The 24,525-nt window shown below is 37.7% G+C and overlaps 1 protein-coding gene across 1 annotated transcript in view; it reads left to right on the top strand.

The window, feature by feature from the left end:
• The window catches only part of LOC122782213 (ryanodine receptor 2-like), a 67,085-nt gene extending 43,354 nt beyond the window's left edge, over nt 1-23,731 (top strand). Inside the window, exons 73-104 of the mRNA XM_044046478.1 lie at nt 58-114; nt 1,290-1,403; nt 2,394-2,506; nt 3,422-3,518; nt 4,843-4,976; nt 5,783-5,834; nt 6,179-6,232; nt 6,399-6,498; nt 6,645-6,724; nt 7,209-7,285; nt 7,414-7,487; nt 7,797-7,877; nt 8,125-8,213; nt 8,741-8,869; nt 9,474-9,578; nt 9,687-9,768; nt 9,863-11,151; nt 11,476-11,546; nt 11,656-11,803; nt 11,935-12,021; nt 13,123-13,338; nt 13,490-13,620; nt 13,788-13,830; nt 15,362-15,498; nt 16,765-16,825; nt 17,192-17,338; nt 17,435-17,569; nt 18,506-18,662; nt 19,048-19,112; nt 21,306-21,406; nt 22,440-22,491; nt 23,439-23,731. Of these exons, the coding sequence (XP_043902413.1) occupies nt 58-114; nt 1,290-1,403; nt 2,394-2,506; nt 3,422-3,518; nt 4,843-4,976; nt 5,783-5,834; nt 6,179-6,232; nt 6,399-6,498; nt 6,645-6,724; nt 7,209-7,285; nt 7,414-7,487; nt 7,797-7,877; nt 8,125-8,213; nt 8,741-8,869; nt 9,474-9,578; nt 9,687-9,768; nt 9,863-11,151; nt 11,476-11,546; nt 11,656-11,803; nt 11,935-12,021; nt 13,123-13,338; nt 13,490-13,620; nt 13,788-13,830; nt 15,362-15,498; nt 16,765-16,825; nt 17,192-17,338; nt 17,435-17,569; nt 18,506-18,662; nt 19,048-19,112; nt 21,306-21,406; nt 22,440-22,491; nt 23,439-23,531 (4,371 nt within the window). The 3' untranslated portion in view covers nt 23,532-23,731. The remainder of the gene's footprint in view (nt 1-57; nt 115-1,289; nt 1,404-2,393; nt 2,507-3,421; nt 3,519-4,842; nt 4,977-5,782; nt 5,835-6,178; nt 6,233-6,398; nt 6,499-6,644; nt 6,725-7,208; nt 7,286-7,413; nt 7,488-7,796; nt 7,878-8,124; nt 8,214-8,740; nt 8,870-9,473; nt 9,579-9,686; nt 9,769-9,862; nt 11,152-11,475; nt 11,547-11,655; nt 11,804-11,934; nt 12,022-13,122; nt 13,339-13,489; nt 13,621-13,787; nt 13,831-15,361; nt 15,499-16,764; nt 16,826-17,191; nt 17,339-17,434; nt 17,570-18,505; nt 18,663-19,047; nt 19,113-21,305; nt 21,407-22,439; nt 22,492-23,438) is intronic.
• Nucleotides 23,732-24,525: the final 794 nt, after the last annotated feature.

The following is a 24,525-nucleotide window of genomic DNA, read 5'->3' as shown; positions in this document are numbered from 1 at the left end:
ATGAATCTGCAGTATTGAGTGTGTATTTAATGTCTGAACATTGTTTGACTTCCATAGAACAAGACCGAAGATGAGGTTCGTGAGCAAGTTTTCCATGGACTTCTTCAGAGTCAGGTAAAAACTGGCCCTTGTTTTTGTGCTTTATTTAAACACATTTAAACACAAATCCTGAACATCATATTTACATTTAACATTTAAGCATGTAGCAGACACTTTTATCCAAAGTGACTTACAAAAGAAGTACTCTTGGAAAGAACTCCACTAGATCCACTAGAACAGTGGACTGATAGAGGGTGAGAGTGCAGAGGTGGATCCAAGTGCAGAAGGAGATGGGGAGGGGAGGGGCAAGAGAGGGGGTAAGGTAAGTGCAAGGACAGAAGATGCTTTTGGAAGAGCTGGGTTTTCAATAGCTTCTTGAAGATAGATGGGGACGCCCCTGCTCTGATAGCGCTCAGTAGGTCATTCCACGCAAGAGTCTGGATTGTCCAGTGCAGGGTGTTGGCACAGCCAGATGTCAGTCCTTTGACGACAATCCTTTGACAGCAATACTTTGATGACAATCCATACACATTGGCTGACAGCCATTTTCAACGCAGTGGCCGAATTGACGTCTAAAACAGTCAATGGCAGCCAATGAGTTAATTAGTCTATTCTCAGTTGATGCAAATAACAAGAAAACTCAGGAGGTTGTTTTTGCCTTGTTTGGACTATCCTTTGCGTATAAATGAAGTGCATATACTTCCTACATTCTGCAGACACAATATTGACATGCCAGAGTGCATGTGACTGTTTGTGAAGGGTGAAGTGTATGTAAAATAAATTGAAAACTGCTCTCATAGCCTGTTTTTTTATGATTTTAATCAATGACTCATTGACATCAATGTGACCCACTCACCATTGTGTACAAATTATGCATACCATATTTGTTTGTGTCAGTCAGTGACACATGAATGCTAATTCCCAAGTCTGGGGTGAAAACAACACAAAGTCAGCTTTGTCATTAGCATAAACAAACATTTTCTAAACAGTGTTTTGATCCTCTTTTTCACAACACCTTCAGTCATCCTTTGTTAATTGTTAAACATCAGTAGGCATAGATCATAGAGAGAAATGAACCAAAGAAATTGGATATAATGTAAGATACGATGCATGACTTTTTTTCTTTGTTTTGATTTTCTTTTGTCTTTGTCATAAAGTATATTATGCTGGATATAGAACTTCACAGCCTTTCTAAAAATGTTTTATTTGAATAATTCAAATACCTGCACCTTTTGTAATTTATTTTGTAGGTATCAAACAGCTTGGAGCAGGAACAAATGAGCCAGTCAGCTGCCATCACTGACTCCCAAAGGATTGTAGACAGGATTGTGGGATTAGCTCGTGTTCTTTATTACCTGGACCAGGTGAGATTTAGAAGTACATAAACATTAAAGTAATACCTGTAGATTTCTATATTTTTCTCTTCAAATTTTCCCAAAAGGGTTTCACGATGACAATGATAGTTTAATTTAGCCAAAACTCCTTTTGAAACAAAACTCCTTTTGAAGGCCAGTTGTTCAGTAACGGACCTGATTTTTTCTTATTTTTTTTTCAGATTAAATTTCTTTTTTTGACATGCCACAAAATGAAAAGCACAGGTGTGAATAATGAAATCAAAAGATGGATAAATTCCATTTAGCTCCTCCAGTTTCATGGTGCATCTTGGCGTCATAGATTACTGGAACAGAACAGAGCCATTGGTAATGCTTTAGTCACACACCTTGGCAAGTCTACATTTCTTCTATTAAAAGGGACTGCTGCTCTGTGATGAGGTGTTAATAACCTCATTTTTTTTAGGGAAACTGAGTCTTCTTACAATTTATATGAGGGAATCTTGTATCCAGGAAGCATGACTGATGATCTGGCAGGATTTCAGTTTTTTACTTTTTATGGTAACAATTTTGTGGTTGTACTTATAATTTGTGACAAATACATTAAAAAAGTATTCATTATTCATTTAACCTACACCAAAAGGATTTTTTTGTTCATAAAATATCTGATATATAGCAACTTCACATATTGCATTGACTCAAAATAATACTGCAGCTATGCACCTTTTATTTTTAACCTGTTTGATATTACAAGGCCATGTCCTTACTTAATTCAATAATTATTTTTTCATATGTTATGTTAAAGCAACTCCTGACTACGTGAGTTAAGATAAGATCAATGTCAAAAGTAAAGGTAGCGTAAATGATAAACATCCATTTTAAAATAATATAATATAGAGAAATATTGAATATTAAGATATAAATGTATATTTGTATGAAAAGTGATTGACAATGAAAAATGTGGTGTATGTACAACACTTTGCCTTTATACAGTACATCATCTCTCTTTGATTGTGAGTTCAGGTGGAACACCCACAGAGAAGTAAAAAACCATTGTTGCACAAAGTCCTGTCTAAACGGAGGAAACGAGCAGTTGTGGCCTGCCTAAGGATGGCTCCTCTCTACAACCTTCCCAGGTACAAACACATGCTCCACTGTATATAGTGTATGTAAATGCTTTGCTCCCACAAAAGTGCTGTTTGTGCATTGGTGACGAGATCAATAAATCATGTAAGAGAAGGTAATCATTGATCTATTGTGTAGGCTGTGTAGTGTTTTGTGGGTGTGGTGTTTTTGTTCACCTTCTTAAACTAATCATACAGTTGATTTTCAAAATGAAGACTGGAAAAGGGTATGTGATAATATTCAATTAAGGGATCTTAACAAGTCTCTTTGTGGTGAATGGTCTGTACAGCGCTTTTCTAGTCTCGATGACCCCTCAAATCTGCTTTACAACACATAAAACGTGTGTGGGGGCTTTAACTAGTTTACAGACATTTCTTATTCTCTAAATTCTATAGCTCCTCTGCCCACCACAGTGTTTATTTTTAATTTGGAGGTTTGGGCTTTTTATTGACTAACACTTCACTTGGTTGAGGCTTTCAGTGTGTGCTCCATTTTGACCCACTGATAGACCAAAAAAAAGGGAAAACCAGCTTTTTAAGAAAACTGTTTCCAACCGTTCTGACAAGAAATAGTGATGATGATGTATCAAAATGTGCCGAGCCACTATACAGGACAAATCTATTCCTGTATGTAAATTGCAACAGGGGACATTTTAGTGATAGATGGGTAATGTAAAACTTAATTAGTGTGTCAGTCATATCAGATCCAAAGGGAACACATTCATTTGCATATTTAAAACCTGTAGTGGAGTATGGTATGTAGGTGATAAATTAATATTATTTGAAATGTTTGTGCACTAGATTTTTTTTTAATTGGAGCTTAATAGGCTCCTTCGGTGTTGCTCACTTTTCCAGTCTTACTTGCATTTGTCTTATGCAAATGGGGGAAAACTAAATCTCTTGTTGTCTCTTGGCTGTCCTCCTCAGGCACAGAGCTGTCAACCTGTTCCTCCAAGGCTACAACAAATCCTGGATATCAGCTGAGGACCACAGCTTCGAGGAGAAGCTTGTGGAGGATTTAGCTGTGAGTCCATCCTTTCATTTTCTACCACTTATACTTTGAGGATGGACAGATGAGATTGTGCGAGAGGCAGAGTAAACCCTCAACAGGTCGCCAGCTTATCACAGAGCCAACACACACACACTGGCCACTGCTTTAGGTAAACCTGTTCAACTACTGGTTGATGCAAACATCTTTTTAACCAATTGCATATATGCAGACTTGGTCAAGACGATCTGTTGAATTTCAAACTAGGCAACAGGATGAGAAAGAAAGGTGATTCTTTGAATGTGCCATGGCTGAGATGACGAGCTGATTCGAGTATTTCAGACAGTGCTGCTCTACTGGGATTTCTACTCTCCATCTCTGGGGTTTACAGAGAAAGTTCTCTAAAAAGAGAAAATACCCAGTGAGCTACAGTTCTCTTGGGGAAAAAAATGCCTTGTTGGTACCAGAGGTCAGAGAACCTGTTCAAGATGGTAGAAAGGCAACTCAGTTACAACTCAGGTTTTCACAGGACCTTATCTGAATGCACAACATGTCAAACACTGACACAGATTGGCTACAGCAGCAGAGGACCACACAAATCGACAAAAAATACTCTCTGACATACAGTTTTTCAAGGTAGAAATTTGAGGAAAAAAAGCATCTTTTTCTTTTATAGTATAAGCAAATCACTACCTTGAATAAATTGTTAAGCAGGCTGTCCTCATGACTTTCTACGTCAAGCAACTGACCATTGTCGAATGTGGTGTGAAAGCCAAATTTTATGTTGGTAAATGTAACTCTATCTTAATGTTTTTACTCGAAAAGCTACTCACAGCTGTTTCGTGCTTGTGGATATGTTATCAGTGCTTCATTTCAGTGTGTTTTCCGTGTGGAATTCTCTCTTGATGTTCATAGTCAGTAGTGAATAATTTATTCAAGACTGTGAAAAAAAAATCACAACAATTACACTACGTGGTCAGCACAAACTGGGGCAATTCTTGGCTCACAGGTCTCTTAAATGGTGACCATGTTTGTAGCTGAAATTTCTTTTGTCTTAAATCCATCATTGTGATGGTAAAAGTGTTTACATTGATCCCCTATAAGCCTTGTTTGGACTACATCATCCGTTTGCCCATCTGTAAGGATTTTTGCAGAAAAATGGTGAATCTATTTACAGTATAAAAACATACTTTATTTTGTATTCAAAACTCTGCACAGAGTGTAGCTTTCACTTGACATGTACACACATATCAGGGGGCAATGCAGTGTGCAAAGTCGAGTCAGCAGTGTTTGTGGATGTTTGCTGTGTGACATTATTTAAGAGCACGCATTAGTCGCTTACTCTTTTTCTGGATGGCAGAGAGGACGAGGAGTGATGGAGCTGTGTGGAGGCAACAGAGGAGAAGAAAAGGAGGTGAAAGAATGTGCCAAACCAATCGATCCCCTTCTACAACTCATTACACTCTTCAGTCGAAGCGCCCTTACAGAAAGCAGGTGTGTGTGTGTGTTCATTAAGTAAGTCACATGCAGTGAAAACCACATTCTCCTTTTATTACTGATCATCACCCTGAAAGTCAATATTTAATTGGTCAGAAGGTTCTTTCTTTTTTTCGGCTCAACATCTGTGGTCATTGTTTTGTGGAAGAGATACAGAGATGTGGAGTAGCATAAGTAATGCATTTTTTTCTGTTAGATACTTTTTTGAAATGGATGTTATATTTACAGCATCATATTGTAGCCTTATGTTAGCAGCGATGAAACATAATTGTTGGTTTTACATTGTCTTTTAATGCTGCTTTTCAAGCATAATTATTCTTATGTTATTCATATACTGTTCTTTTTATTAATACATGGCATGGTCCGCCAATTTTACTGAGGTATCACTGTGGTATTCCAATCAGATTGTGCCAGGTATACTCATACATCTGTGTCGACAGCATTGAATTAACGGCTCCATGCCACTGTAAAGACATTAGGGTGTGTGTGTGTGCGTGCGTGGATACTCTCATTCATGCAGTCACTGCAGAGATGTAATCAAATCAGCCAGATTCTTGCTTTCTCTCACTGATGGTGATCAATAAAAATGTTCAATGCCGCTGGGCATGGTCACACTCGAGACATCCACACATTGGTTTAAGATGGTCGTGTGTTCAATTATGCAATCAAGGGGATCACGTTGAAGCACTCTGAAAGGATTCATTGATGATCAGCCGCATTGGACCATTTTTAGAAGGCTGTCTATGCCGATATGTAGTCATACACTAATTTTATTTTATTTCATATGTCTTCCCTGTTCACAGTAACCTTGGAAATGACGCTCTGTATATATCCTACGCTGCTATAATGGCCAAGGTAATAAAACATGTGGAATTATCTTGTTTATGTATTTAAATACACTTTTGATGTACTAATTGAAACAAAATGCTTATTTAAGGTTTTTTTTTCTAATTGTCCCAGTTCAAGCATGACGAGAAACATGCTTATATTTGGTTGAAGGCTAGATACCAGCACCAAATGTACAATAAAACCAGCCATTGTGTTTATTTGTTCAGCTGTGTTGTCTCACTCACTACATAAGAATGACATTGCCAAAAATGGGCCCATATGAATCTGAAAATGTCATGAAAATGAAAATCGTTAATATAATTTATTATATTTTGAAAAAAATAAATAAAATCACAACCCTGTATTTTTAGAGTTGCCATAGAACGGATGATAACTACGAGAAACAGGAGGTGGAAAGCTTTGAAGTAAGTCATTATACAGGAAAACATGTTTGATTTCTGTGACTGAATATATGACTGAATATTTTCCTCTAAATATTTCCTACAACAGCACTGTAAAGTGTTAATTTTTTATCTATCTATAAAATATAAATAGATGTGGAAAATGTGATCTGACCTTTCTGTGGTTTAGGTGAAAGAAATGGAGAAGCAGAAGTTGCTGTACCAGCAGGCCAGGTTGCATCTTCGTGGAGCTTCTGAGATGGTCCTTCAAACTATCAGTGCCAGCAAAGGTAGGAAAGTTCACAGCTGGATTAAATGTCCAGGTTGTTGCTTATTTTATTTTAGTTTAAGTTATTATTTATTTCTGCTACCCTTCCAACATAATTTGTGCTTACTATTGATTATGATGGTTGTGATTATTTTAAAATCCCATCAGGAGCCATGGGCGCCACGATTGCTCCTACACTGAAGCTGGGCATTGCTCTTCTCAATGGAGGAAATCCCACAGTTCAACAGGTACAATACTGCATTGGCCATTTAAGGTTTTGATATCGGGAAACTCAAGATAACTTGAGAGAAACCAAAGAAAGAATAACATAACACATGGAACTGTTTAAACAAATGAACGTGACAATAAATTAAATGTAAAAACAATTTTTGATAAAAATCTATGAAAGATGTGGCTACTAATTGAACATTATTAATATTAAATGAATAAGTAGACCCATTACTTAGAATCTACTTAATCATTTTAGATTCCACCAGTTCCCATAATAACATTTTTGACTAAATGAGGAGTTATATTCTCAGCATGATCAGTTTTTTCTTATTCCACATGAATTGCTTTCAAATTCAGTGACTTATGAACACAGTGCATTAACTCACAGATGCCTCAGCAAAGCTCGCAGTAAGGAAAAAATTAAGCTAATCTCAAATCTTTCCTTGAGAAGAGATCTGCCTCTGTTCTACAGAGCCAGTCTTTGATGTTTTTGTTTGACAGAAAATGCTGGATTATCTTGGACAGAAGAGAGACGTTGGCTTTTTTCAGAGCATGGCAGGACTCATGCGGTCATGTAGGTGAGTGAATGAAGGAAAATCAACGCCACAAAGGCTTGCAAACCATAGATACCGACTGATTGACAAAAGTGAGTTTACATAACCCAAGTGTGTGTGTGTGTGTTTTATGTTCCGTTTTTTAAATCTAGTGTTCTGGATTTAAATGCATTTGAGAGGCAGAACAAAGCAGAAGGATTAGGCATGGCCATGGACGAGCACTCAGGTATTGTATTCATATAGAAATAATGAAACATTCATTTTCTGTCAAGCCATGTCGTAGCCGGAGAGCAAGCTGTGAGATCCCTTGTGTTGTATAGTGTCTAAATTCACACTCTAAATTCCTATTTTTTTGTCCCTCAGTCTTTCATAGTGTTGAATATTATCAACAGCTGTCGCCCCTCACTCCATTGTGACCCAATTTCTCTCTCACTCTCGCTGTCATTCATTCTGTCTTACCTTCTTTACAGTTATATTCCATTCCTTGCTCTGCATCCTTTTATTTCTTGCCCCTTTATGCAAATCTTTCTCCCAGGAGACAAGGTGATGCCTGACAAAGAGATAACCTGTGACCTATTTCGCTTTCTACAGCTGCTCTGCGAAGGACACAACTCAGGTTATTTGCCCTCTGTGGTTCCCACGTGCACATTGTCACAATGTTCACATGGAATTTATTAATTACTATGGAATAAAGGACAGATGTTGTATCAGATACCTAAAGGAATGCTGGCTTTATTATTCCCCCCACTTCAATTGCACTTTAAACTAATGACAGCAATTCAGTTTTTCATACACGATATAATACAATATACATTTCTTTCAGTGTCATATTCAGCATATTTGTAAATGTATTCATTCTTTAGATTTCCAGAATTACTTGAGAACACAATCTGGCAACAACACCACTGTGAACATCATTATTTCGACTGTGGACTATTTACTGAGAGTGCAGGTGAGACTACAGTGACAGAATTTCCTTTCTAATGCTCCAACCTGATTTATTCTGCATTGTTTGACACTTAAGATGATTGTTGCTTGACAAAACTTAGATTCACACATTTCTTAATTCATAAACAGTCAGCTTGTTTATTTGAATCATAATAGAATTTATAGACAGCAGAAATGTGTTCATCTTACTAATTTTTCTATTCATAATCAGTAAAACTGATGAGGTTGTTGATGTGATTGAGGGGGAATAGATCTTGAATGTAAAATGAGTGCAATAAAATGGAGATGGTCAGGTGTTGGTTGAAATAATGAAGAGACAGATTCTGACAGTTGACGATGAAACGTTTACATGGAGACACAAAAACAATATTGTCAGTGCTTTCCCTTTCCATTTCTCTACTTCTACACAACAAAGTGTTATGTGACGGTGTATGAATCAAAGTGAACACTGAATTATTTCTGAGAACAGGATTCAAGCCTTTATTGTGTGAACATGTGTTCATATTGTAGCTAATGAGCATTTTCTTTCAGGAATCTATCAGTGACTTCTACTGGTACTACTCGGGCAAAGATGTGATTGATGAACATGGCCAGCACAACTTCTCCAAGGCCATTGAAGTATCCAAACAGGTCTTCAACACACTTACTGAGTACATACAGGTCAGACAGCTTTCATTACATTACTTTCAGTTTTGATTGATTGATTGAATTTATTTAAAAAGAAAAATCTGAATTTAACTTTTGTGCTCCACACAAAATTGTTCCACAGATTCACCCCACAGATTGTGATACACATCCTGTTCATAGTTGTCTGAATATGATATTTTTTGATTAAATCTCCCCCTCTCTATCAAAGAACATGTTTTGTAAATGTTCTGGTAGTTGGTGGTTTCTTGCCTTGTTCATTATCTGAGCTGTTTTAAATTGTATTTGCTACATTATTGATAATCCTCTTTTCTAAAGTCCAAGCTGTGATTGCAATGAGCTTTTATACGCATTTCCCCAAACCTCCACACATTAACTAAGATTAAAGTGATTTCTTTGCAAAGAACTGCAATGCTTTTTGACAATTTAGTGTGAAATTTCCCCAGCAGACCTTGAGGTCCATAAAAACACCAAGATATGTCGCTTTAAGCATTTAATACATTTGTCTGTACAAATATGTGTACATACTGTGTTGCTGATTACAAAATTATGTGCTGGCTTGCTGTGCTTGTTTTCTTTTTTTAATGAAGCATCTGACATAATCCATGTGTTCATGCAGGGACCATGTACTGGGAACCAGCAGAGTCTTGCTCACAGTCGCCTTTGGGATGCTGTTGTGGGATTCCTTCATGTCTTTGCCCACATGCAGATGAAGCTGTCACAGGTATAGCACACTGATCCTGACCTGATGTAGATGTAAAATGTGTGATCAGATATGGATGGTATAATAAGCTATGATGTAATTATTGTCAATACTTTTTGTTACATGCAGGATTCGAGGCAAATTGAGCTCCTGAAAGAGCTGATGGATTTACAAAAGGACATGGTTGTGTTTTTGCTTTCAATGTTGGAAGGTATGGTTTCTAAATATCCTTCTTTTTGCACTTTGTATGAAGGGTTATCATTAATATACACTTTTATTCCGTTGCTTGTCTCTCTTTTCTGCAGGTAATGTTGTCAATGGGACAATTGGAAAGCAGATGGTGGACATGCTGGTGGAATCATCAGGCAATGTTGAGATGATCCTCAGGTTTTTTGACATGTTCCTCAAGCTTACAGACTTCACCTCCTCACATGACTTCAGAGAGTACGACCCTGATCAGAAGGGCCAGATATCCAGGAAGGAGTTTCAGAAAGCCATGGAAAACTGCAATCGTTTCTCCCTCACTGAGACCAATTTCCTCCTCTCATGCACAGAGACTGATAAAAGTGAAATCGTAGATTACAAGGCCTTTGTGGATCGCTTCCATGAGCCGGCCAAAGACATCGGCTTCAGCATTGCTGTTCTCCTCACCAATTTATCCGAACACATGCCTAACGACTCAAGACTGCGGACTTTCTTGGAGCTAGCAGAGTGCGTCTTAACTTATTTTCAGCCATACTTAGGACGCATTGAGATCCTGGGCAGCGGGAAACGAATTGAACGCGTCTACTTTGAGATCAGTGAATCCAGCCGCACACAGTGGGAGAAGCCGCAGGTGAAAGAGTCTAAGAGGCAGTTCATTTTTGAGGTCATCAATGAGGGTGGAGAGAAGGAGAAAATGGAGATGTTTGTCAATTTCTGTGAGGACACCATCTTTGAGATGCAACTTGCAGCGCAGATATCTGACACTGTGGGAGAGAGGTATGCTGGAAAAGAAGCAAACGAAAAGATCATGGTTGAAGATGAAAATGAAAAAAGGGGAATGTGTTTCATGTCTCAATGGTGGCTGCTGCTGACATGTCTTTTTTCTTTGAAAAACCTCAAGTCGTTAATGAGTATGACTCTGAAGGACATCCTTTTGTCAACTCTTTGCTTTGCAAGATCAGTTTTTATGGCTCAGGTGCGGTGCATTTGTGTTGTATTTCGCACCATTGCATATGTTCTATATCTGGTCTTTGTCAATGGTGGTCTCATAGAAGGAGCCAAAGGCATGAGAATATCGGACTTGTTTGGTGGTATCCTTGAGCCAACTCTTGATGAGGTCATGGATGTGCCAAGTGGTGTGAATCGGCTGAGAAAGTACTCGACCTGTATCTCCTCCCCGGGAGAATTGAGGGAGATTGGGCAGGTGGCAGCTGTGACCTCCCAGAGGGAGGTGGATGTAATATCAGACATATTTGGCCTGAAAGTGAAGAAGGAGAGAGGTCAATACAGACTTATGACATCAGACCTCACTGCCAGTCTGAGTGACCTGTTCAACATAAGCCCCAAGACAATTGCCTCTGCTGATTTTTCTCAAAAGCATCAGCGGCTGGTATGAATTCAGTTATATCGTTTATATGAGATAATGTTTTTTCTTTGGCGTTCTATTGTATGGCACCACTTTACACTTAATGTGAAAACATGATATGTTTGTTTGTAAGTTTGCAATAGGGAGGTAAATTATGGTAAGACTATCTTATTTCTAATGAAATAACAGTGTGGTAATAAGGAGATAATATAAGTGATTATTTTAAATTCACCATTCTTTAGGTTCCCACTTAAAGCTATAAAATGATGATTAATATAGAAATAATGTGACATTACCACAAATGACCCCTTTTTGTCTTTTAATTTTTAATTTTGCTTGAATTAGAAGCAGTTTAAGACCCACACTGCCACAGAGGACAATCAAGAAGATGAGAACATTTCTGAACTGGAGAACACAAAGTAAGTCTCTTGCTTGGTTTGAAAATATTTAACTTTACTCTATGTGAAGATTCACAAGTCAGATTTTATTTCAACCTTTAATTTAATCTGTTTGTGTTTGAACTCATAGCAGAGGGAATGAATCTGATAAGACAACCAGGAATGAGAAAGTTGAGGCAGGATGGAGAGCAAAGAGATCCTCTAATAAGTCAAAGGAAGCAGAGAGCCATCATTCTGATCTTAGGGAGATGATAAACACTTGCAACTTGAGCCTGCTGGTAATATTCAAAAACATTCACATGCTCATGGTCTTGTGCAGCATACAGATATCAATACAAACTTTGATGACCTGACCTGAATATTTGCCTACACGAATATAGATCGATAATGTTTTTTTTCCTTTTCCCAGAACTACTTTGCAAGGAATTTTTATAACATGCGTTTATTGGCTCTCTTTGTGGCATTTGCAATCAACTTCATCCTCCTCTTCTACAAGGTGAGAGTGTGCTTTTGAAAGAGAGAGACTCTAAATTACATTAAATGTGTGAACAACAAGGTTTTCGAGCAGCAGAATGAACCTTTTCCTTTTTGTGGGCAGTCCTTTTTGGTTTTTGGTCATATACCAACGTGTTTGCAGTCATTCTGCTCTGCTTGCACATTGCTGTTGCCTTTGTTTGGCTTACAACAAAACAAATCACTTTCTGTGTACCAGCGTGGTAATGTCACCGGGTGACACAAGATCTAAACACAGCTATACTGAGAAATGTTTAATCAGTATTGTACATTAATTTAACAATGGTTTGAATGGAATTGAACAGTAATAATTACAGCATAAAAAATATCAGATCTTTGGTATTTTTGTATGCTGTAGTTTGGGAAATTAGTTGAATTTCTTTTGGTAGCCTTTTTGGTATCCTTTCTTGCAATCCTTTGTATCTTTCTCTGTCACAGCTGTCAGTTTTATATCCTCTGTTTTGCCTTAATTGTCTTTTCATCTCTGGCAGCTCCATCGTCACGAGTCCCCCTCCGACAAACAGTGCTTAACAAATTTATTGGACCACCTGTAATTGTATTATTTATTCGGCATATAACATCACAATATTCAACCACTAAAACAAATGTTTAATCAAGAAATAATAATGTGCTTTACTATTTTTTATAATCAACAATAATGATTATATTTTATCATTAAAAATATAATTTTAGTTGAAGCAATTCTACATAGTGGTGCACTAACCATTACAGAAACATAAAAAAATATATTTTGATAATTGTGGCTTAAACCTTACATTGGTCTAATATATTTTTTAAGCACTGTATTTTACCTCAGTCTTGCATCCCTCAGTTTGTTACCAAACCTTTCCAACATTCACTATCCCACTCATGTGCTCATTCCTGTCCACCCTCATCTCTCCCATTGCGAACCTTCAGCTTCTTCAGCTCCTCCTCCTCCAGCTTTGCTTCCGATCTCTTCGTTAACTACACTGACTCAAGTCTGTATAATCACAGCTGCTCCCACGAATGAACAGTGTTTCTATATTTATATTTGTCATTAATTGTATGCTGCATCTTTGAAGAGGTCACTTTGTCTTCTCAGGTAACATCGTTACCTGCATCACAAGAAGAGGATGGAGTGGTCACAGTTGTTTACAGCTCAGGAGAGGACCCCCCTGCTGCTGAATACAAAACAAAGGGCAGAGATTATTTTGTGCTGGAGGAGAGCACTGGATACATGGAGCCATCTCTCTGCTTCTTAGCTGTCGCTCACACAATCATCTCCTTCTGTTGTATTATTGGTTATTACTGCCTAAAGGTATATTGGCTTCAAGAATAATCATGACTGCATTGTACATTGTTTTTTGTTTATAACATATTGATTTACTTTAATAGCCTTTGATTCATGAAACTAGATCTTGGAACATGGATGTGAGGCGGGTAATTATCCCAGTGGTTTTGAATGACAGGTACCTTTGGTGATTTTCAAACGTGAGAAGGAAGTGGCACGACGGCTGGAGTTTGATGGACTGTACGTGACAAAACAGCCCCCCGAGGAGGATATCAGAGGGCAATGGGACCGACTGGTCATCAATACACCGTATGTTCATAGTCACATAATTTACTGGGCTGACGTCAAAGTGACATCCAATGAAAACATTTTAAAATCTAGGTCAAATTCTAGATTACATTTATGAACTTGCTGCTGGTACCTTTTCCATAGTAACACATGAATTCATTTATTGTAATATGGTTGTATCTTTTCAGATCATTTCCAAGTAATTACTGGGATAAATTTGTGAAAAGAAAGGTAAGGTCTTCAACAGTATACTGTACATCCTATTCTAACCGTGCCTGTGCCTGAACTGTATGTAATTGTATGCATATTTTACTCTGTGACACTACATTAAGAAGCTATCTGAAATTTAATGAAGCGTTTAATGGCAAGTGTAATTATTCCCCTGTCAGGTGACAATAATGATTTTACTGTCTCCAGAGACGGTGCAACAATTTCAGCTTCCTCGTTCAGATTGTTCCTCGTCTTATGAGGGGAGCCTGAGTCTTTAGCTCCTCTTCTTTCTTTCAAGAAATATTTCACTGTTTTCTGTGGTGAGAATATTTAAATTGACTTAGAGGATTTTCAACCACATTTAATTAAAATGTAGGAGAACAAGTAATCAAAATCCTGAAGTGTGCAGATGTTTTCAGTGGAGCATATCCAGATTTGTGTATCAGAGTAGAATCTCATCAGCATTAGCTTCTTCTTTCAAATGTTACAAAAAATTAGCTCTTGTTTCAAAACCTCATCCATCAAAAACTTTGTAAATGGAAACCATCTGTTTCCAAAAAAATTAAGATTGTACCTGTGGTCGTATTCACATGTAAAAGGATTTTACATTTGCTTAATATGGACAAAATGAGAGAGAGACACGTTTAACAAACATGCCCTCTGTACTTTGAATAAAACACTATTTATTTTCACTCACACATTAAAACACAAGTTGCAAATGTATCTCCACATAGCTACCCTGGCATCCAGCAATCATTAGTGATGCTGCATTTCAAGCGTGTCGGGCACCAAGTCTATATAAAGTGACAAAAAGAGACAGATTCCGCTGCACTGCCAAAAAACACAGCAGGTGCTGGTGGGTCACAGAAACGAGCAAAAAAATAACAAAAATCCACCAGACTGCGACAGGACTTTATTCATGAGTAAAGAATGCGTTTCACGTGTGGCTTCCGGAGGAGCTGAGTGCAGGAAACGCATTGGTTACTCATGAATAAATCCAAGTTAAGTCATATTTCCATTGTTCCACTTTTCTATATAAAGTAAATCCAGTGCTGCCATGTTGCATTTATTACCCCACACTGCTTCATTATAAGAGTATGCAGTAAAAGAAATGGTATAATCCCATCAAGTGCATCTACTGATCTACTTTGGAGTTTGGAGGCAGTGGAAATTACTTACCATATGCTGAAGAGCCTCTCTTTGTAATAATTAAATGGGATTTACAATAAAATTAGACCTTTGTTGGCCTTTAATTTAGCTTATTAAATCCAGTGACACATTTCTTACCGTGCCATAAGGAGAAACTCTGCATCCGTCTCATCATTTAATTAAATATTCAAGGCTCACTGTTCATACATATACACTACATAGTGTTATATGCTACACAACCACTCCGCATTAGATGTACTTTACTGTCGAGCACAATAGACTGCAGAGGAATTTAGATGTTTAACTTGTGTTGTCCCTGTTCATATTTCTTTCAAAGAAATATGACACTGAAGAAACAATGTTTTCTGTCACTGTTATTTAAACCCGTGTTTTTTTCTGTCAGATAATGGATAAGTATGGTAAGCTTTATGGCTGTGAGAAAATCAGTGAACTCCTGGGATTGGAACAGGCTGCTTTAGACTTCAGCTCTGAGAGAAAAGAAAGGAAGTGGCTCAAGAGAGAGACCGCCTGGGGTACACTGTGAGTAGACGAGCAAGTCACACTTTTTGATACTCCTATTCTGAAAAAGGATCCACATGAAAGTGGCTATATTTCTGTCATTGATCTTTGCAAAACAATAGGTCTGTGCAGTTTCAGAGGCCATTGATTATTAAAAGGGATGAGATGTGTTTATGCTGGTATTTTACACCAAAGAACAAAATCTTGAAATAATCAGCAATTGTTTGTGTGATTTGTTTGTGTGATGAGTGATGAATCATTCTGGCAAAATAAACACAAAATATCTGGCTGCTGATAAAGCACCTTCCAAGTTCAACACACTACAATATTGTAATATTTTATGGTGTGACTGATGTTGTGTGATTGTGTGATATTCAAAGCACTGTATCAATATGGAAATAAACTGGTTTTCTGTTGAATTAAGCCTCCAACCACTAGTTGGCAGCAGGCTTTTGGCCCCACTCCTTGTTCTCCTATCACTAGACAAAGCAAATGGTATAATTGTTTATATAACATGTAATATTGTTAATTTAACCATGATATGATTTTATACTATATATATATATATATATATATATATATCAGGAACACTCTTTATCACAATTAAACCAGTCGTTACAACAAACGGAAATGCAGTTGGGTGTGGCACTACTGGCTCCACTCTGTGGATGTTATCTGGATTGGCCCAGCTGCATGCTAAACAAACAAGGAGAACAAGAGCGAGCCCAAGCAAGACACTGGATAACAATTGAGCCTGTGTGGTGGCGGCATTGGTACAGCAATAAATGAGTGAAGGAGTGTTACTTAAATGCAGCACCCTTGGTTTGAGAATGGCTGTTTGGTGCAGCTGAAGCCTGTGACATCTGTGTCCAGCATAAACTAATACACAGCTTCACTATGTCGATAAAATTGTCTTTTCTGTAATGCATTTTACTGCAGAGATATCTCCTAAGTGATGAGCTTCAACACATTGTTGAAATCTCTTGTTACCTTAAAATAACATTTCAGGCAATTGTGTGTTATTGGCATACACAATTATAAATCACCATTTCACTAATATTGTGTTTGTGTGTGTGTGTGTGTGTGTGTTACATGAGATGGGTGGAAAGTAGGTGCTAGAACATCATGATGTACTTGAAAAAGAACAGGACATTCTTAAGTGAAATGACAGACAGGCCTCTTTAGAAACAACACTATACCAAGGGTCTGATTTTAGCCATGGGCACATTGACCTTATTTCCCCAGTTCTTACCATCATGTGTCTGTGATTATTCTACTTATTTCCAGATTTTCATCCATTGACATGAAGTATCAAATCTGGAAACTTGGAGTTGTGTTCACTGACCACGTAAGTTCAGTCGCTTCTAACAGATCAAGGCTTTTGTGCAGATACTTTTTGTGTGACCTTATTTTCCTACAAAGCTGTGACAAAGGGCGTTGTGTCCTGCAATTAATTTCAACTGATAATTTGTGTGTGGAAGACAGCTGATGTTTTATGACTTATTTTCTAATTTGTTTAATCCTTTGTTTATCTGTGCTAATTCTATGCTGATATGATCACATGTGCTGCAGAGGTGACAGTGGTAATATCCTGTGATTGTGCCTTATCTAGAAAACACATCTGTCTCCTTATCTACTGTATATTTTCTGTAATGTGTTAATGTGCTTGTGTGTATGTGTGTGTGTGTGTGTGTGTGTGCGCGCGCGCTCACAGTCCTTCTTGTACTTGGCTTGGTACATGGCCATATCAGTTCTGGGTCATTATAACAGCTTCTTCTTTGCTGTTCACCTGTTGGACATCGCCATGGGCTTCAAGACGCTTCGTACCATCCTTTCCTCAGTCACGCACAATGGGAAACAGGTGCGTCCGTGTGTGTGTTTGTTTGGGGCTGAGGCAGTCTCTCTTTAATATATGCAGGCGAAGACGCATGTTAAAGTCCATCTGCCTGTCTTTCAGTTGGTCCTGACTGTCGGCCTGTTGGCAGTTGTGGTGTATTTGTACACTGTTGTGGCCTTCAACTTCTTCAGGAAATTTTACAACAAAAGCGACGACAAAGACACTCAAGACATGAAGTGCAATGACATGCTTACTGTGAGTTGAAGTGCTCTCACACACACACACACACACAGCCTGTTTGTCCACACATACCCCTCTATCTCTCCAGTGTTGATCTTTCTAACACAAACACAGCCAGTCACCTCATTTTCTACCTGCTGTTATTGAAACGGGTCGTGGAGGATTTCCGCAGTGATCCTCGTTGTTGAAGTGAGCACAGCCTCGCTCTTCAGTACTTCCATTGTTTTTCCATAAAGTGATGGACACGTGGATAGGAAGAGGCCCTTCACTCTTTGTTTGTTCATTCACAACATTAAAATCCTGCCACCTGCTATATTCTAATGTGGATTTACCTGTAACTGCCACTCACACGAGCAGGACAATATCCAGTAGAATCATTTGAATAAAACTATATTATTTATTATATTTAAAATCCTTAGTCACACTCACTGTGTTATTGTTTTACCTCGATAAAGTAGCACTTAAACAGTACAACTAGGGTGTGACATGATTAAATATTAATTCAAAGCAACTTTAACCAAGTACTGTATTTAAATTGTAAATGGAAATTTTTGCAGTCACTTTCAATTTTATTTTTTGGTTCAAGTTTTTCTATCATCCATGGCGCAGCACAGTCCCTGCTAGAAAACTTGTTAATTCTTCTGGTGTCATGGTCTTACATAAACTCCCTTGGAGGGATATAATGTCTGAGATGGAAAATATTAATTCTTCCAATATTATTTAAATTGTTTTAATAATACTGCCTGTTTGAAACTTTTTAATGCCTCCCAATATAAATCAACACAGAGACAGGAATAAAAATGTATTACGTAATTTATTTTTTGCTTTTGCTGCTTCACATAGTTTTATACTTTATATACCACCCATGTCCCTCTGAGATGTGTTGGTACATTTCTCTTTCATCCTCAAGTGGTAATAAAATTAATAAATATGTGTAAAACTCTCTTCCAGTGTTACATGTTCCACATGTATGTGGGAGTGCGTGCGGGCGGAGGCATTGGTGATGAGATCGATGACCCCGCTGGAGATGAGTTTGAAGTGGAGCGTATTTTCTTTGACATCACCTTTTTCTTCTTTGTCATCATTATTCTTCTGGCCATCATTCAAGGTGCATCTCACACATACCCTGTATCTTATCCAGTGTCTCTCAATCCTGGTCCTGGGGACTGACTGCCCTGCATGTTTGAGATGTTTCCCTGCTCCAACACACCTGATTGAAATGAATGGCTCATTATCAGGCCGTTATCTGACCATTTGAATCAGGTGTGTTGGAACAGAAAACATCTAAACCAGGATTGAGAAACCCTGATTTTAAAGTACAGGTTAGAAGATTTTTTTAACACACAACTACACTTATATCATCATTGCGTTGATGAATTGTAAATATTCTACTAGAAAATGGACAAAAGGAGCTGTTCAACTGATGCTATTCATACACTACATACGCAGCCAAACGTGCACCTGTACTCACATAATTGTGTCCCGTCATTCAGGCTTGATAATCGATGCCTTCGGGGAACTCCGTGACCAACAGGAACAGGTGAAGGAGGATATGGAGGTAAGACTTCACTCATGCATGCACATATACTGTCCAAACAGTTTGAGTTAATTGCGTTTGGTGCCAAAGATATTGTGCTTTTGTTAGATTTAGATAACTATCTGATTGCCTCATGCCCAGTACTAAAGAAAAAAAAATGACTGTCACCTTCACTGCATGTCCCGCTCATTTCTCAAGAAACAATTGTATCATTGGTCTTTGTGAGATACCAGTAATTATTTCTGCTTGATAATTAGTGGTTATTTTTTCAAGTTCAATCTGAAAAAAATAAATCTTTTCCATTTTAAAATGATTTTGTCAGTGCAATTAATGTATGCAAAATATCTAAAATAAATAAACATTATGTATATTGTTAATTATTTGGTAGATTTTTCAGTTGCCCTTGGAAACAAGACTCTTATGGTGTTTGCAAAAAATGTTTATTTGTCACTACAGTAAATAAATGCTTGATGCAGTAGAATGCAAATGGCCTAGCGTTTCATCTTAAATACACTTCCACAGATTGCATTGTTTAGAGGTGGTGAACCAGATTTAAATAAAGCTTGTGGAGTTTATTGATCAAGGAGCTACACTCCATAGTTTATCCCTTAGTGTCTACAAAAGGTGTGAAGAGAAATCTGATAAATCTGACTGTGCTGGCAGGATGACTAAGGTTGTGTGGTTCAGGCAAGCTCACAAGAAACGATAGACATGGCACGTAGCGACAGGCAAACAAGTCCAAAGGTGCAAGAGCAGCAGGCAGGCAATCAAAAGCCAAACCACTGAGGAAACAAACAGGCCAGCAATATCACAACATATATATACATAAAAAAATACTGGATTTTCATTCCTTCTTGTTGATATGCTCCTCATCCACACTCAGGCAATTAGCAGGTATGATTTAAGAAATGTTGTTACACACAGCAGGAGGAAAAAGGTCAGGAAAAACAAACCACAGATTAAATGTATTATGTGGGAAAACACAACACAATACACTACTGTATGAAGCTCCATTATATTATTGTTATTATTTGCATAGTTAGTTAAAATAAAAAAATAGAGGGATTTTTTTCAGGACATTTACAATTTGAAATCCAGTTTGGGCATAAAGCACAGCTATGTTTATCCTCACACCAGAATTTAAATTTATAATGTCCTAAAATCCCTTCTGTATTGCTTGCTAATAATAGTCAAAACATAACTGAATAGCAACAGGTACAGGAAGCATTTTAGGACATTATAAATTTGAATTAAGGGACAGCTTCTTTAATCTTATATGCCATAAGGGCGTTTATTTGGATAACATTGCCTGCTTTAAAGTGTGTTTGCGAGACACGGAGATGGCGGCTTTAAATATTAATTCTAAATACATTTATACTATACAGCAATCGCACATCTGTGCAGCATCTCATACAGTATGTGGGAAATGCAAAACTTTGAGCGGCTTAATTGCATCCTAATGAGATTGTCCCCCAGTCTGTGTAATCAATGCAGTTCTTACATTCATCAGTAGTTTTGTCATTTAATAACACCAAAGACAACTGCCCCTTGGTCAGCTAACCTTACAGACTATGAGTTCATACAATGTACACACATAGCTGTTTGCATCCTATCCAAACTATTTTGTTACAAAAGTATATATGAAGACCTCTGGTACTATTTTTCTGACCTATTTTGGTTTTAATTTAGTCAAAACCTTATCTTTCCAGCTATTTATGCATAAAAAATGCCTAGAGAATTTTTACACCTTGTTTTATGCAATGGCATAAAACACATATTGCATGAATCCAAAAGAAACAACACATTTCTGAGTTGGTTCCTCTCCGTGTCTTTACAAGCACAAAAACACTGGTGAAATCGTCTGTTTAGTGCTGTAAAATTGATGCACATTCTCGGCAAACATGTCCCTCTGTGTCTCATGAAAACCTGGCAGTAAGCGATTCTGGAGGTATCAAGATGCTGTTATTTGCAGTCTTTTTGCCTTATGTGGGCGTCTTTTGAATGTCTTTGTGAAAAGAGCCAAATTAAAAGGTGTCACATTGGTTGTGCGAGGAGACTAAATACCACTTTCGAGTCACAGGACAAGAAAACAAAAAAGCCTCTGGTCGTGAGCGTTGGATTTTTTTATTTAATTCTACAGATATACTTAGGGGAAAATAATGTTTATATCCTGTTTCATGAATCATTACATGTCTTATGTCTCTCCTCCTGCAGACCAAATGTTTTATATGTGGAGTTGGAAGTGAATATTTTGATACGGTCCCTCATGGCTTTGAGACACACACTCTGCAGGAGCACAACTTGGCCAACTATCTGTGAGTGGATTTATTCTCAATACTTTAATGCCTTATGTTGCCTTTTAACAACCCAAGCATTTTGCAAATTCTAAAAATCAGAGCTTGTTATGTTAAAAAACTAACAGAAAAACAAACTGGCACTTTGTGTTACCTTTCACAGATACTGTGAAGCATGTTCCACCATCACTAAAGCTTGGGAAAGAAATGATAACTATAACCAAAAAATAAATTAATATGATCAAACTTTCACCCATTTGGCTGTTTAACAATTCATATCTAAAATATAATAAAGAGTTTCAGTGAACCTGTAATAATGTGACTTACAACTCATGGGTCATAAGTTAAAGGTTTGCTTTCATTCATGAAACCATGTTAACATGTTGCTAAATTTTTTTGACAAAAAGCTGCACAGTTAAGCAGAAAACCCGAAATGTTGTTGGCTTTGATGGAAAATATCAAAATGCGATACAAAGACTGGCAAGAAAAATGCAAACTCTTGTGTTCTACCTTGTGTTCTGGAGACATAATAAAAATAGTTGTACTTTTAAGATACTTTTATAATTGGTTTCGCCGAGATAACCCAAAACACTGTTCTTCTGCTTACGTGGACAGTTAAAAACCATTATTTTAATGACGCTGCTGCACATTGTGATTTATTGTGCACTGTTACCAAGTCAATAATTGGCAGTGGCAATAGCTTATTACAGCAGACGCGTTCATATCCCCTCACTGATGGTGCTCAACTGGTACTTTATTTCTCTATGGTGCTACCTGCTGGTTCGCTGGGTGGCTCATTCATCGTTCATTATTTTAATTAAATGAGTGATAAAGAGTAAACAATATTCCTCATTATTGTCGATTATAAAAATGTTTTAAGCATTAAATAAAGCACATAATGTCATAATATCATGTTTATTAAACAATAATCTATTCCATCCCACATTATTAACACCTTAATTAAGTGCTGCATGACTGTTTGTCCCTCAGTATTGAATCCAAGTATTTTGGTGAGGTTTGTGGCTCCGGGAATTCATCCTCTCTGTTTTTACAGATTTTTTCTGATGTACCTCATTAACAAGGACGAAACTGAACACACAGGGCAGGTATAATAATCTCTCCTGTTTTATTGCATGATCCAATCAGAGTAGGAACAACGTGTGCAACAATTTCACTATAATTTGCCAAATCTCACATTCCTGAATAAATCCCTCCACAGCAGTTCCCCCATGTCGCGGTGACCTATTTGTCACAGCTTTTGATTTGGGAATGACAATCCTGGAGTGTAACCTTTTTAGCCATGACAGTCTCTGCATTCACATTGTCCTTCAAAAGCCGTATCAGCCTTGGCACAGACATTTTTTGCTAATATCTATGCTAAAGATACCTCTCACAGTTTCTCTTTTCACTCCTGCATTAAAACTATAAATTTAAAGAGGCTGCTCCATATTTCAGGTATTTTAATTCACCTGCCATCTAATCTCACATGACCTGTTGCACACAGAAAAGAGGAGAGTGCTTTAAATCAGCGAAAAATCTAACGTTTTTATTACGAGCTGCAACTTTCTCCCCCATGATTTATATATTGTGGGCAAATCTGTGTTCACCAGAATAGAACTGTTGTTTTTTTGTTACCCAGCCCAGCACAGTATAATGTAAAAATAATAAATCTCTCCTCATTTTGATGCACCTTTGTGGCACAGCATGCAACTAAACAGAGTTTATAAAAGGAGGAAAATATTACATTTTTTTTTTCTAAATCATTTTGGATAATTGGTTGCCATTTCCATATCAAATTGAGTTGGTTCCTGAGAGTCATCGCAAATGTGCTGTGTTAAATCTGTCAGCATGATGTTTTTCATATGTGTAGTTTAATGAGGGAGCTGCTCTGTGAAATCTGGAAAATGTTCTTCTCCCTCAGGCCAGACGAGCCTTAAAGGAAACTTAAGAATATGAATTCTGTGTTAACTGGCAAGACTGTTGTTTTAACCTTCCAGCTCCGTCAAGGAATAAATGAGTTAAAGACAAATTGCTACTTTGTTGACTTTGCCAGGAATCCTATGTGTGGAAAATGTACCAGGAGCGTTGCTGGGAATTCTTTCCTGTGGGAGATTGTTTCCGTAAGCAATATGAGGATCAACTATAGGATGAAGGGAAACATGAGCGATCTAAAGCCTCCCTAGATAACGTCATCACGCAGGAGCCATCTTAATTGACACCCTTGCATTCTCCAAATCTCTTGAATTTTGTGTGCTGCACTGCATTGATTTTCACACTTGTGGCGAGGATACGTACTATTTGTGTGCACAATTTTCTCTAAATTACATTAATTAAATCATTTGCAAAACTGAAGAGTGAGGGCTACTTGTTTATGTTCATATCCAAAGTGAATGTGCTGTTTTGTGTTTTCTGTCAGTTGTTTTTTTCCAGCCTGCAACAAATGTATTTGGATTAATATGACGCCTGCACACATGATTATCTCAAGCAGTCAAGCTGGTGGTCCTAATTCAGTTCCACGGCACTTTGCCGGCTGGATTTGTCTCTGTAAAGCGCATGTTTTGTGAATGAGATGATTTGTCTTTCTAAACACAGCCTCCCATCCTTTTTGCCTGTGTGACATCCAGATAAACACTCTCCCTCTGGTATTTGTTCTTTTTACCCTCCTCTACTCTGTTTCTTCAGGCTCTGTCTTTGTGTCTGTTGTGCTCATCTCTGCAGGATACTCCTCCTGTTTTTTTCTTCTTGTCCTTGTGTGCTCCTCATCTCCTTATCTCTTCCCCCTTCTCGTTATTAGCTACTTTAGTATTACACGCTAGCAGGTATCGCACTGCTCAGGTGAAAAAAATTACCATGGACACCATCGATCTTAACGACATGCCTGGCCGCTGTATCAGATGGCCGAGAAAGTCTGTGGAGAATCCCTGAGTATACTGTTACTTATTGACTGAAGGAGCATGCCAGGTTTATTTAAAGTGTTAAAACTGAGTGGGCTCAGCGGTGTGACAAGTGTGGGATTGCCACCAACAGATACTGTCCTCATTTTGCAAAGGTTGAACATTGAGATCACTAAGTCTACTATTGATATGTATTCATTTCCCCCCACTTATTTTATGAGGCAACATCGACATAAGTAGTTGGGT

This window comes from Solea senegalensis, linkage group LG15 (genome assembly GCF_019176455.1).
Source record: "Solea senegalensis isolate Sse05_10M linkage group LG15, IFAPA_SoseM_1, whole genome shotgun sequence".
Classification (NCBI taxonomy): domain Eukaryota; kingdom Metazoa; phylum Chordata; class Actinopteri; order Pleuronectiformes; family Soleidae; genus Solea; species Solea senegalensis.
Note: the sequence above shows the minus strand (reverse complement) of the source record. Positions and strands in the feature narration are given on the sequence as shown.